We start from the raw sequence: 14,587 nt of genomic DNA, 5'->3' as shown, positions 1-14,587 counted from the left end.
TATAAATGATTTGATGGGTGAGAGTCTTTAGGAGAAATTTAGGTGTTACTGTTTTCGAAATGGGACTCTAGGAACATCAAGCCAAATGGGTTCATTACAGAACCCAGGCATTTTGACCAGACAGTTTGAATTCCTGAACTTTAGGGGAGAAATGGGTCTGTGCAAAGTCTATTGCAGAGACCAGATGGTCTGAACTTTTAGTGGATCTGAAGAACCCAGACAGTCTGAACTTCTGAACTTTGGGGGGAAATCACGATATATGTTTATGGGGGGAATATGTGATAGATGGTTTGGGAAGGCTGTACCTTCCTAGTACCTCAGCCAATGGGTAAAGTAAGAGGGCAATGTGCAGTTGGAAGTTTAGGATAAAAGAAGGCTGCATCCTCCAAAACCTTGAGAGAGACCCCATGGGGCAACGGCCTAGTGGACTCTCTCCCTTTACTAGAATAAAGTTGCAGGACTCCTCTGTCTCCTTTATGGACATTGGCTTTTCATAGCATGGTTTTTCTGCACACAGTAAAGAATTTTTTCTTAATATTTAACCTAACTTTCCCCTCTTTCCATTTGTACCCCCTCCTCCTTGTGCTATCACTACAGCTCCTGACAAAGAATCCCTCTCCAGCATCCCTGTAGGCTCCCTTCAGATACGGAAAGGCTGCTATGAGGTCTCCACGCAACCTTCTCTTCTCTAGGCCGAACAGCTCCAACTTTCTCAGCCTGTCTTCAATAGTGGGGATGCTCCTGTCCTCTTAGCAACTTCATGGCCCTCCTCTGGACTTGCTCCACCAACTCCATGTCCATCTCAGGTTTGAAGTGGCAGAAGAGCTACTTTTTCGGCTGTAACAACTTCCAGTATTATTGAGGTGTCAGTATTTGCATAGTCCATGTCCAACTGTGCCACTCTCTCAACTGCAACTAGCCAGGATCTGGTTCTGAAGCTTTTCAGGTATCCCTGTTCTTAGAACATAAATCGCCTGGAGAGAAGATGGCCTGGAGAGCAGCAGGATGGCTAGCAGAAGCTTTTATCTATTTCAGTAATTTGGCTGAATTTCTCTAATATTTTACCAAGAGAAGAGTTCACAAAGGCTGCACAGGAGGATTGCAATGTAGATATATGATTACATACAATAATATTACAGGACTAGAAAAGTTTTTCACCCAGAGGGCGGTTGGGCAGTGGAACGGGCTACCCTCAGAAGTGGTCGCAGCACCAGTTCAAGCAGTGTTTGGACAATGCTTTCAGGCAAACGGTGTGACTCTTGGGGCTGTCGTGCAGCTTTCAGCTATAATCATTCTGCATTTTGCTGTAAGTGACCCAAGGAGATAGAGGAAAGTTCTTCTTTCTCATCTTCCATGAGGACAGAAGTCCATTACATGTCCTGAATTCAATGTAGTTTATCTTCTGTTGTGCATGTTACTTTGTGTTCAGATACTTGAGGGAAAAAATTAACTACTACTTCAGCTTTCCTGAGTTATTCTTTAATGCATCCATGTGTAAAATGTTCACTTTCAGAATATGAATTACAAAATAATCCTCAGGGACATCATAGCCTGTTAGCATGATTTGTAGCATATTGTTCAAATTAGTCTCTTTTGGAAGAGACAGTTTGCCAATAATTATGCTAAGCTTTACTTGATACCAAATTCAGAAGAGGCAACTTAATAAAGAACAATAAAAATGTATATGCATTTCATGAAAATGTTGTAAGAATTCAACACTTGGAAGAGTCACCTTACTGAAGTTCTGTGGCACTGCAGTTTTCATTTGAAGCAACAACATATGTAGTATTCCTTGGTGTAAGAAATGTCGTAGTTTCTTACCACACTACACACACATCTTTAGAAAGGAGGGAAAATTTACATTAAGCAAGATGTGGCTATATATTAATATATCCACCATTTATTTTTTTTATTACTTTTGTAAGAATGATCAGTGCCCAGCCATGTGAGGCTTTGGCATGAAGGAGTGGCTCATGCTGACTCATTCTCCAAATCTTTCTAATAAATATTGCTAATTTAGTATCATTGATACAAATAATTTTTGAAATGAATGCAGATTGTTTTATTCAGTTCACATGGTATTTTTATTCAATCGATTTTTGATGTAAACTATTTGTTCTAATGGTATCAAAATCTTCCTTCTGGCTATAAAACTAATTTACATTTGCATTCTTTGTGCCAAGTAAAATGATGAAGAGTGATGAAAGATCTAATTTTAAAACATTACTTATAATCAAAGCAAGTGTCAAGACTTCAATAAAAAACAAATGTTGAGTATTGTGATAATTAAAAAAACCCACGGAGTTGAGAACAGTTAAAAAACCCTTGGCACTTCAGAGCTTACAAGCACTATTAACATTCACACATCACCCCATGCATTTTTGCTGCCCCACTTCAGAAAGGTTAAGAGAAAGGGAAAGAACAAGGTGATTTACCCATGGTCACAGAAGTGAGTATTCAAGTCAATGTCAGATTTAAGAAGCTTCTGATTCCCTTTATCCATACTAAAACCAGTCGTTTAAACCTGCTACTCCAGAGCAGGAGCAGGAGGAGGCAAAGGAGTAGAAGCTAGGTTTCCCATGCTGTCTGTTTTGAGGATCCCAATTTTTACAGTGACTGTCCTGATGGAAAGAATTCAGTTCCAACTTTTGCCTGGATGCTCTTCTAGCTTGTCTTCACACCGGCTATCAGTTCTTCTGTTTTCCAGCTGCACACTTTGAAGAAGGGTTCCATGTGAAAAGCCAAGTTGGACATAAAAGCTTACTGAACAGAAACTTTTTCCAGGTCTTACAACTGCCTTTAAGAGTGTAAAATTGTCACAAAGTAACGTTCACAGATGGGATCTTGCTACTCTTTCCCCCTTGTTACAGGTAATTATAAAAAGGGTCAGACAAAAAGCCCCATGGAGTTGGGCAGCCTGTAGTAGCGAGTGAGGTGGTGTGTGTCATGTCATGGAAGAGCAGAGTTTTGGAGGATACAACAAAAGCTGACAAGAAACCAGAAATTGCAAATGTTTTATATTTAACATTGGCACTAATTATTTCACAGTCAAAATTAATTCAATTATAAAAAAAAAAAAAAAAACAAAGAATGCCCTATGCATTGTTACCCACCTGATAGGTTTCATATTAATACTAGGGAGAAAATAATTCAAGTTCTTGCATCCAGGATAATTCTAGTAAGTCACTGTGGTCTACACAAATAAAAAAAGGATATTATAATACTATTCTACAGATATCCTACCTTCCAAAGTTTTCAAGAAAATTCATGCTTTAAAAGTCTTTGCACTTATATAATGAAATAATTTTGTACCGTGCATATAAAAAGATCATTCAGATTATCACTCCTGGGAAAAGTGAGTATATCATGCTATTGTAACTAAAAACTTGCATCACATAAGTTACTTGATGTAACTTATATATAAAAAGGGCATTTTTAAAAATAGTGTCCATATGTCATGACAATGTGTCAAGTTCCTTTAACTCCGGTTACAGATTTTCATTTGAGACAGCATAGAGTTCTTTAAGTTTCTCAAACTTTGACCCCCACTCTTGGAGGCAATCATAATTTAGATCTTCATCCCCACTGATGGAATCTAATGAGCTAAGGCTCCCTGCTAGAGAGCACTGCCCTTCCAAGCAGTAAAAATGAAGAGTGTCAGCTGGAAGACTCTTTAGATCATTGTCTGCATCCCGTATGATTTGAGAAACATATTCCTTGAAGTCTGGGATGCTGGTAACAGCTGATATTGATTGTTTTTGATGTGCATGTTTTGAGAGTGAGTCTTTTTTTGGGCCAGTTGGTGTCGTGGAGTGTGGAGCAGCTGCTCTCAAGGAGGAGTGGGGAATTTTATGGAGAGGTTTCTTCAGTTCATCTATATTGTAAGCATTCTGGAAACAAAAAGAATGCAAATATCAGAGAGAACTCAAAAGGAAACAGATCACAAAATGTTTTACAACACAATGCAACACAATACTGAATTCTGTGAGTTTTCTGCAAGCTGAAGAAAAGAGTGCCTAGTTCAGAGGACTAAGTTCAGATCATACCAAATCCCTTTGTGAAATGATAGTTTTCAGCTAAAGCAACAATGATGTGTCCACAGTAGCCCCTTGAATGTGGGCACACGTGACCAGCATCATGAAAGGTACAAACTGGGTTGAAATAGAATCCTCCCACTTAAGAGGACTTCAGGTTAAAAAAAAAACCAAAAAAAACCCAAACCAAAACCAAAAACAAAACCCCAATTTTATAATAAGTTAACTAAAAGGTCTGGGAAAGGAAAGTGAGGAGAGGTTGGATTGAAGCTGCATCATACCTGGTCACGTTCTCCACCTCCTTCTTCATTATAATTGAAGACATTTTCTCTAACATCCTCCCAGCTTTCACGCTCTTCAGGAATGTGGTAAATTCCTCCTTTCCGAAACCCTGAACTTCCCCACTGACTCCACACTGTGTAGGAAACCAAGAGTGCTGGAAGAAATAAAGACACATATTAGTTATATGACATATGACAAAGTATGTTGCATGATAAACAAGTTATATAATTCCTGGGATATCAACTCTTAATTTGACAACTAAATTTGCAGGTAAGAAATGAGTATTTTTAATATATAAACTATTTAAATTCATGAACGTAAAGAATAATCTATGTATATTACATCATAAACTTCATTAAAAGGGTATTTTACTTACCTAAAGGAATCCATTTAAATAGAAGGCATTTTGGCCAATCTCTGGCCTTTCACCAATCCTGAGTAAATAAGATACCCAAAGTAAGTAAACCACTGTTTTAATGAAGGTTACAAGTGTAATATAATCATGGAGTCTTTGCTATTATGAGATGTGTATGCAGTTTATCAACATGAACACAGTTTTATGGTGTTATTAAATTGTCAGCCAAAGGGCAGCTGAAAAAGGACACACTGTGAACATCTCTCTCTGCCCCAGACTCTTAATGAGGCTTCCCTTTTAAGATCATGAACTTTCTAGAAGATCTCTTCCTTCCTAATATGTGAAGAACATATGTAGCTGTAGGTCCTAACTACTACAAATGTAAGGGCTCAGGGCAGGTGGGAGTTTCAAATGGATGTGGCTGCACACAGAGTTACACACAAAGATGGAAAGCTCTTACTTAAGAAGGATTGAAAGTAAGTGACTCTGGAAAAGTCCTAAACTTGCTTGAACTGGCTTTAAAGCAAGCAAACTGTAACTATGTGCTGTTGTCTGTCTCTTAGTACCCTCAAATAGTAATCTCCAGAAAAGGTGAAACACTGGTCACAACACTCAGAGGTAAAGCAAACTTAATTCAGTGGAATAAGGTACAAGATAAAAAATAAGGAAAAAAGGCACATGATCTCCTACCTAGGAAGACAAGGAGACACATGCTGATTGCCAGAATAGAGCCCGAGCTTAGTCCAACAGGTCTTCCAGCCTTCACCTGGCTAATTTCACACCATCTTCCCTTGTAACCTTCAGGGCACTGGCAGATAGTCTTGTCTTGAGCTTGAGCCACACATGTACCCCCATTCCTACAGGTCCAGTGTCCACAAGGGGATGAGGTACAGTGTCTGAGCCCTGTAAGGGTATCAGTCACTTCTACTTTCCCAGCTGGGCACCTGAACAATCAAAGCAGATGATATCTTGTAGGCAAGCAAAGCATCTGGAGCTATATGTTTTGTGCAAAGTTTGTTACTGTTTCTTTACGGTAAAGTTTAATTATTTTCAAGCAAACCACAAATCCACATTGAAAGTTTGAAATACATGGAAAGTCTAACTCAGTGAGCTAGCAGACTTATGAAAACATGAACACTTTTGGTTTCCTGATCCAGAAGATATGCAGAAGAGCTTCATTCCTTCTTTAAAAAAAGGAGCCATCACTTTCTGACTAACCCTTTTTCTACATCCGTGTTCTAATCAAAACCCCTAAAAGAAAATGGATAGCTGAGATCAATGGGAAAGGAGCTAGCAAGCACTTGGTATAATGTTCCTTTGTAATGTTCCTTTGGACCCTGGGGAGAAATGTCACTGACCTCCTCAGAATTACCTGTCTTGTCTTTTAGGATTGATTTCTTCTCGTGTAATTAAGAGGCCCTAGTGGTATAATGTGAGGTCACAGACCTTCTTTCTGCAATCCAAGGGAGAAATTCTACTGAAAAAATAGCAGAGACTTCATATTGTTCTTTCACAAGCAGTCTGAAGAAAGGAGTGTCCCAAGGCACACTTAAAACCATCTCACAGCCTCTTCTAGCAAAGAATCACCAGACATCAGAAGTGCCAAATTTTGTCTGAATTCCAAGAATTCAAGTGGCTCCTCCTCCCAGTCCTGCATGTATTTATGTTTGGGTTTTTTTAAACAGAAATGCCTGTATTTTGATTTGCATATTTTAATAAATAATTTGAAATTTTTCTTTAAACAGTGGATCTTCTCCAAAAAACTAACTGTGTAGGATAACACTGTTGGGCTTTGGCTCTGACCCTGGAAAAGCCAATTTTAGAATCCAGTTTTGTGACAATCTAATTTTGAACATTTCATTGTTTCATACAAATTACAATTAATTTCAAGTTCTTTACAGGAAATATATGTAAATATGCATTGTATTTGCAATATACTTACATACATATGTATGAAATATATATATCTTTTATATACATAGATGTATATATCTGTGCGTACATACACACACACACACACACACTTATCAGAGACTTAAAATAGTTCATGCCTCAAACATTGATATAAAGTTTTGCTCATTATAAAGAAGCTACAACTGAAGAAGCTTCCCTGAAGAGTGGGACTTTGAACTCAAAGTCAAACTGTTGGTTAGATAAAGGGAAACACATTGTTCAGTCATCTCAGGTTGAGGGAAAGTTATGCATCCACAAAATGCCAAAGCCACCAGCTGCAACTATCCTCGGCTGAGTTTGGGGTGGGGGAGAGCCCAGCTCACAGAAGCCAGGTTTACACAGACTCCCCCCAACCGAGGGGGGAGGAGGAGGTTTTGGGTGCATGGTGCAACTTCTGGTGAGAGGCAATGAACACCCATCCTGTGATTACACAAACTGGCCCAGATGTGGAACCTCCAACCCCACAGGGCACATCCAAGGGACATTCATGTGAGAGGCTCGGCCCCACAGGGCTGCACGTGATGGAACAGACCCAGAGTCTGCTGTGAGAGACTGACCCCACCCCAGGGGGACATGGCCGGATGTGCCCACCCAGCCTGAGCATGTACACCCATGGGACTGTGTGCCTTCTGGGGGGACTTTCACCACCAAGAGACCAGCTGGAGAGGATCAACAAACATCGAACATTGCTGGGATCCACGGAGTGATGATATTTTCCTTATTCTGTCCTTGTGACTCCTTCTGTCCCCCCCGCCCCCAAATTTTCTACTTCTTTCTTTCTCTCTCTCTCTATCTCTCTCATATTTACCATCAAATAAAACCCCTACTATTGTCACTCACATATGGTCTCGTTTTCACCTTAATTCGGGCAGAGGCATTTCTAATAACTTTAAAACTGGATCTTAACAACACTGTATATATACACTGTAAGTGTATATATATACTATATTAGTATTTTCATACAGAGGACAGACCGAAGCTTTTCCAATCCACCTTTTATCAAAGGACATTTCACTTTCTCACTGGCCTTCTGGTGATCTTCTCACCATGGAAAAAAAGGTGGAGTAATTTGGCTCCATATCAGACTTGCAGAAAAAGGCAAGTCTAGTCCATGACAGGAGACGAGAAGGAGAGAAGGATTTGTCCTTGGAATGGCTCTCTCTGGCCAGCAGCCACATGGAATTTCACTGTTAGAAGCAAGTTGTCTGGTCAAAGGTGGAAAGAAAGAGCTTCCCAGCCATCCCTGGATGAAAACAAAAGCTTCATGTACCGGCATTCATATTTTCTCCACAGGTCTACACAAAGGAAGGGGCTGTAACAGGGCTGGCTGCTGCAGGCACTGGAATGGCATCCCATGGTGACTCCTTGCCGCCTCAGAATTAATCCGAACTCTGTGCTTCTGCCTTCCACGAGGAGTGGCTGACCATCCAGCTGGACATCACGCATACAACCTGCATCCAAGCAGAGGAGTATGCAGAGAAGTACCTTAAGTTAGCTACTTCCCCACCTCAAGCCTTGCCCCAAGCACATAAGCAGGAGAACATAGAGCATTGCTGAAAACTTAAAACATGGTTTAAAAATATCCTTATACCCCTTATCAGTTTTATTTTAGAAGGAGAGCTACAGAACATGTGTCTATTTTGCTCTGGTCAATCTACAGACTGACAGTACTTCTCCAGGAGAGCTGCACTGTACCAATAACACAATTAAGCAGAACTGTGCTATGAACCAGAACAGCTCCACTAAATTAATCTAGATTTAAGATATAATCTTAAAATTGGGGCTGAATAAGAAGCAACAGAATGGAAAAAGCTGTCTTCGTGTTGAACCACAACCTCGAAGTCTCAGCACTCCATCTGAGGAAATGGAGAGAGCACCACAAATTGCCTTGCAATTCTTTCTCCTTCTGCCAGGAGTTGTTTTGCCTGTTCCTTAAACCCGTCCAAGGCAAAAACAGGAGTGAAGCTCACACCACGAGTATACTGCTTGAGGCATGGGAAGCCCTGATCTAGTGGAAGTGCCCCTGCCCATGACAGAGGGTTTGGAACTAGATGATCTTTAAGACCTCTTCCAACCCATTCTATGATTCTATGAAACAAAAAACTGAAGTGCTGTTTTTTAATATTTACAGGAAATCTCACATCTTCACTAGAACCAGATACAATGGCACATAGGGTTGAACATTGAATTCCCCAGTAAAGGAAGGGCATAGCATTCTATATGGGAATTGTTACCTGGGTTTTAGACTATCCAATATACTCAAAGATGCCACTTTCAGGCTTTAATCCCCCCCTATTAGGAATCCATCATATCACTTACCTTGGAAATCACTCTCTGAATGACTGGGAAGGCGGTTTCCTAGCACGATGCTTGCCCAATCAATTTCAAGCCATCTATTCGTATTCAAGACAGAAGTGACTTCTTGATCACCTCCACCACTGTTAACACGCAGGGTAAATTCATTGTTGTAGCGCTCCATGGTCAGAAGAACCCACTGGCCATTGTTTATACGTAATGTCGTCATTCTCAAGGAGTGATTTTTGTCCCCCAAACTGAAGTTAACGCTAAAAAAACCCTCAACCACCTAGAGGAAGATGATAAAGACCTTTAATAACAGAAATGCACTTCTAAATATTATTATACAGTTCTGCCTCAAGAAAGGGATGTGAGTTTTGAAAATGGAAATGGCACTCTTGTTTTTAAGTGCTTTATTCCCAGAAAAGGCTACCACAAGAAAACTGCAGGTGCAGGAATTATCAACTCTTTTTTTTACAGGCCACTCTTCTAATTCACATGAACTTTTTAATCAGTCTTCTCCCTACTAATATCTATCTCTAAGTCTTCCCAGCTGACCCTCCTGTTTCAATTAGAATAATTACCCTCTCTGTAGCTAATATAGTCCAGACAGCTTTTTCAACAGCAATGAAAGCGTAGAGACAAATTTTAGAGACACGGACAGATAGAAGCAAAGGGGAAAAAGCAAGCAGGATGGAACAATCTTCTTCATTCACATGCATCACATGGACATTTTGCAGGCAGTGCAAACTAGAATTTATGCCATGAAAGAGTAATACTGAGAAGGACAACACAAATGAGAGGAGTTACCCTCATATGGAAAATTCTTGCTCTTTATTATATTACAGAACAGGTGTCTTTAATCAGAAACTGCATCTTTTTCTCTTACTATGGAACTCTATGATAAATTAAGAGCACTCAAGCAGAACAGCTCTGCTCACCTCCAGTCGCATGTATCTGTTCCCATCTGCAGAGGCCAAGCTGAGGAGGGTGCTGTGGGAGAGCCGGGTGCGCACCATCAGCTGGATCCGAGTGCTTCGAGTGCTGAGGATGCTTCTTGGCTCATAATGGATCCAGCTGTCCCTTCCAAAAGCCCATTCTGGAAGAACTAAGCACAGCACATAAAATCAAAGTGAAAAATCTCAGAAATGGCTTCTCCCTCAGATTTCTGCTCTTTGAGAATTTACTAGATCTGAACGTCAGAGTTTTAGTTCTTAAGGAATTTTGGCAATATAATGAAGCACCATGGAAAGTAACCCCTACCCCACTTTGAAGGGAATTAAGAGAAAACCAACAAATCAAGGCATTCAGAATTTAGGCAGGAAATGGACAATTAGGTACTGTCTCTTTCAGTCTGCCTGTTACAAGCTATATGTTCTACCAATCACTCCTACACTGTGCCCAAATAACTTATTTTTTTAAAATCTGAAACATATTTTCCAGTAAAGCAGCTCATGTTGATCTGAAAAAAAGAAAAACCAAAGAACCCCTGGAGAAAACAACCAAAGAAAAGAGAGGATCAAATGTTTTTTTCAGTAGTTTAGTCCTGTGGTTAAAACTGCCACTGTTAGAAAATAGGCACTTTTCTTCCCATTTCAGTTGGCACAAGAAAAAGCCTCAGGGAAGGCACAGGATTTTTTAAATTACAAAGGGAGGTTAAGTCAGTGTTTACTATTTTAACCAGGGGAAATGCACTGAAATTACTTGCTTCCCTATCACTCTGAAGAAACCAGGGTCCAGGACAGAGTCTGATGAAGTTGCACTGCACACTTCTGTGGAAATCAAACACCACTAAACTACCCAGGCCCTGATGCTCTTGCAGAGAAGGCACTTATTTCAGGCTCATCAGCTGACAGCAATCATAGATCTGTTTTGGGCCAAACTTAGTTGAAAAACAGAAGTTTCTTTTCACCAAATAAAGAGATAGTTCAAATTAGTTAATAAGACAGGATGGATGCTGGGTCACCAACAGCTCATCAGAGGTCAGTGTCATGCAAGTAGAAATCCAAAGAGTACCCAGTTCATCCTGGGATTTGGTTCCCAGGACATGAAATATCAAATGATCAAGAGACTTAATTTCTGCACTCTCTTTTCCTCTCACTGTTTGTCTTCTCTCTTTCCTTTCTTGAAGCATGTTTTCTTTTCTCCTCTGGCTTTTCCCCCTCACATTATTCTTCCTAACCCAGTTGTCTCTTGTTCTCTATCTCTGCAGCTACAGGCTCTAGCTGATGAGCAGGCATGGCTTTTCCTGGGATGCTCCAGTGACTCCTGTCCCCAGCTGTCTGCTCCTTGCTGTGAGTGTGTCACAGTCATTCATAAAGCACCAGCTGCACACCAGCATTTTGCAGCCCAATATATTACAAAAAGCTGATGCCAACCAAAGTTGTTCTGTTACATCAGGATATGACTTATGGATTTTGAACAATTACTTTCTGATCCCTTGGCTTGTCCCACAGTAATGAGGGGTAGAACCAATACAGCAGTTGGGCTTGTGAAGCAGCATTTCAAAATAATGCAAAACAGAGTAGGATTTGAATCCAGGCAGGTATTTATAAACAATTATAATCTGTCTGTAAAACACTGTGCAAATAGCTGAACTATATTAACCAATTCTGTGGTCATTATAACACCTTAAACAGTGAATGCTCCAGGCCTAGACCATGGCAATTACAACTTCAGTCCTCCCCCTTGCTGGACAGACAGAACTTCCACTGAGTAATTTACTGTCACACTTTTCAAGTCTTGTGTGGCAGATGGAGAAAAAGGAGAGGGTCTGGCTGCCTGCATAGGGTATTATTGTTCTGTATACAAGAAGGATAATTAAGTGCATTGAGCTGAAAGGATATGTGGAATGCACCACTGTCCTGTTCATTAATTCCAACACATTGATCCAACACTAGCTTGCAAGCACTCCTTTCCTGGTGCTCACTGCTGCTCATCCTCACCTGTCCCTCACTCAAACTACAGGACTGAGTGGGGTAATTCTCTTCCAACAAACAGAGTTATGGGGCACTGGTGCTCTTTACAGACTTTTATGATCAACCCCATCATTTGTACCTTGTACCTAGAGACAGGTAGTCCCAATAAATACCTCACTCACTTCTGATTTCTGCTTGGTTGATGGAGGTTTTAAGATAGAGGGGATAGAGGCAACTTCAAGTGTATATCCCCTGTACCCTGAACATGGGTGTGGGCTACTAGGAGTTAAATAATGTATTTCCTTACTTTTTGAATTGTGCTAAAATTTTCCACTTTGTTCCAACATCTCTGAGGTTTTCGTTATCCACCATGTGAAGCTTTTGTTCTCTGATACAGATTTCATGCTGATTTTGTACAGGATAACACATTTGTTGCAGCCAGCCTGATATTATGCCCCCACATACACCCACTGCTGTGGTCTAGGGGCATTGCTCAACTTGCAATTCATTCTAATGACAAATGCAAATGCAATTATCACCATTATGTAAACGTAAAATGGGGCCTGAAGATAACAAGAGGGCTATGCCCACAGGTTTCACATGTTCATTAAACTTCATTTTGTGAGCAGCATGAGCAGAGGAAAAAGGCACAATGCAGAATATTTCACCTTTCACCATTGAGAAATAAGATGGTGATAAAAAGGACAAAACAACCTGTCTGACCACTTCCCTCCCCTGCAAAATAAAGCAGCTCTCAACACAACCCTCATCTGTGACATTATCTTTATTTAACAAGAGTCAAAAGGATCTTTACATCTTTGAAGATCTAAATCGTTCCCAGAGTACAGCATGGTCTAACTATTCTATTCAGTTCGAAGTCATGGCAGTATGACTTTAAACATTAGAACAGTATATCTGATGCTGTTCCCACAGATCCTCACCACAAATTTCTCCCTAGAACTTGCAGTACCTTTTTCACATGCCAATCCAGCATATCCTGGGGAACAATCACAGTGAAAGAAATCCCAGCCACCAACACATTTGCCATGGGTGCCACAGGAGGCCATCCCACCACTCTGACACATTTCATCCATAAGGACACAGCCAGGAACACTGTTGAGGGACTCGGCAGGGTGCTCTAAATCATAGACCTGGAAAAGGTCAAAGAAAACCATCACATCAGGTGCCTACAATTATCAGCAGCAAACCCAAAACTGATCTTTGTGGCCCTACCTTACTATCAACAATGACATTGCGTATGCAGCCCACAAACCCTCTGAAGTGCCTTTGTGAGTCGTGGTAAGGCAAGGTCTTTTTAACTCCACCCAGCTGCAGGGGCTGACGGCCGCTCAAGAGCTTACCCATGCTGAAGAGGAGGGAGAGAAAGAAAGAATTAGTGGCACGCAAAATACAGCAGCTTGGCTGATTTCACCACCCTACCCCCGCCTTTTTCCGTAGCTCTTTTGAGTAGTTGTGTTTCCTTTTTTTTTTTCTTTTCTTTTTTTTTTGGTTGGTTGTTTTGGTTTTGTTTTTTTACCTTTGAGATCCCACAATCTCTCCAGAAGCTTCACAGGCAGACAGATCCATTTGGGACATCTTCTTAGTGACACTGCCATTGTCTCTAACTGAGACATTTACACAGTGGTCAAGAATCAGCTTCACTTCCTACAAAAAGGCATTATTTAAAACTATTATATCCAGAGATGTGCATATATTTTAATTACATATTTTCTTTCACTTAGCAGAAGGTAGAATAGTAACTACAATTACAGTGCAGGAAACTTAGTTTAAGTAATAAAATGCTCCACATACTAATCTGGAAGGTTATTGCACATGGTGTGTAGCTAAAGAGCCACACAAAAAAAAGATCTGATTCTGCCATGACCGTGCCAAGTCATTGACATAGTAAAGGGATCATAGGACATTCTTGGAGTTTTCTGCAAAATCAGAATGCAGAGAGATAACCTAGCAGAGCAGAAGGTCTGTCAGGCTCCCATCCCAGATCGTGACATGCCCTTCAGCTTGTCTTAAGAGGGAGAGAAAGGGGGAGCCTAGCAGATGCCTTCAGCAGTGTTATATCAGCAAGATAGTCCCTGTACACAAAAGCGTATCTATCTCCTTTGTGCTACACATCTAAAGTCTCTTGGTGGGGCAGGGCTTCTCACTCAGACAAAGTACGAATATTTCACTCAATCACATCAGGAAGCATTTAGTCCCTGGATTATCACAACTCTGTTGTCTAAGCAGCAGGCAGGATAACTAAACAAAGGAAATAACATGGCCTGTTTCATAAGTGGATCAAACTTCTCCAGGCCTTGTTCTGCTTCACTGCTTCAAGACTAAGAGGATGTGCAAACTGACAAACTTCTATCCCTGCTTTTCCAGAGATGATGGAAAATTGATTGATTGATTGATTGATTGATAAAAGAGTTCTAAAGAAGGAAGGAAGGATTTGTGAGGAATAACTAGGTACATGAATTAATGCTTACACAGGACTACCCAAATTTACACTTGCCTTTCCATCATTTATAATTTTAATATTGTGCCAGCGGCGATCTGCAACATTAACTTTTTGTGACAGCTGCAGGAAAAGCTCACCAGAGCTGTGTCTCACAGTCAGCGATGGGACACCACCAGAGAGTTCTGCAAAGAAAAGACTCTTATTGGATATGCAGTAACCATGTTCCCACTCAATTGAAGTTGCAATGACTGTTGCATTTAGATTTTAGTTGGAAAAGATCTTTAGACAG

General features: G+C 40.5%; 1 protein-coding gene across 1 annotated transcript in view; it reads right to left on the bottom strand.

Annotated features, from left to right (window-relative positions):
- Positions 1-3,245: 3,245 nt before the first annotated feature.
- LOC138105340 (neural-cadherin-like) overlaps positions 3,246-14,587 on the bottom strand; it is a 56,052-nt gene continuing 44,710 nt past the window's right edge. The window contains exons 24-33 of the mRNA XM_069005159.1: positions 14,353-14,480; positions 13,375-13,502; positions 13,071-13,203; positions 12,808-12,988; positions 9,861-10,027; positions 8,944-9,208; positions 7,895-8,075; positions 5,362-5,615; positions 4,316-4,470; positions 3,246-3,890 (exon numbers count right to left, since the gene is read on the bottom strand). Of these exons, the coding sequence (XP_068861260.1) occupies positions 3,489-3,890; positions 4,316-4,470; positions 5,362-5,615; positions 7,895-8,075; positions 8,944-9,208; positions 9,861-10,027; positions 12,808-12,988; positions 13,071-13,203; positions 13,375-13,502; positions 14,353-14,480 (1,994 nt within the window). The 3' untranslated portion in view covers positions 3,246-3,488. The remainder of the gene's footprint in view (positions 3,891-4,315; positions 4,471-5,361; positions 5,616-7,894; positions 8,076-8,943; positions 9,209-9,860; positions 10,028-12,807; positions 12,989-13,070; positions 13,204-13,374; positions 13,503-14,352; positions 14,481-14,587) is intronic.

This window comes from Aphelocoma coerulescens, chromosome 2 (assembly GCF_041296385.1).
Source record: "Aphelocoma coerulescens isolate FSJ_1873_10779 chromosome 2, UR_Acoe_1.0, whole genome shotgun sequence".
Classification (NCBI taxonomy): Eukaryota; Metazoa; Chordata; class Aves; order Passeriformes; family Corvidae; genus Aphelocoma; species Aphelocoma coerulescens.
This window is presented reverse-complemented; position numbering and strand designations above follow the sequence as displayed.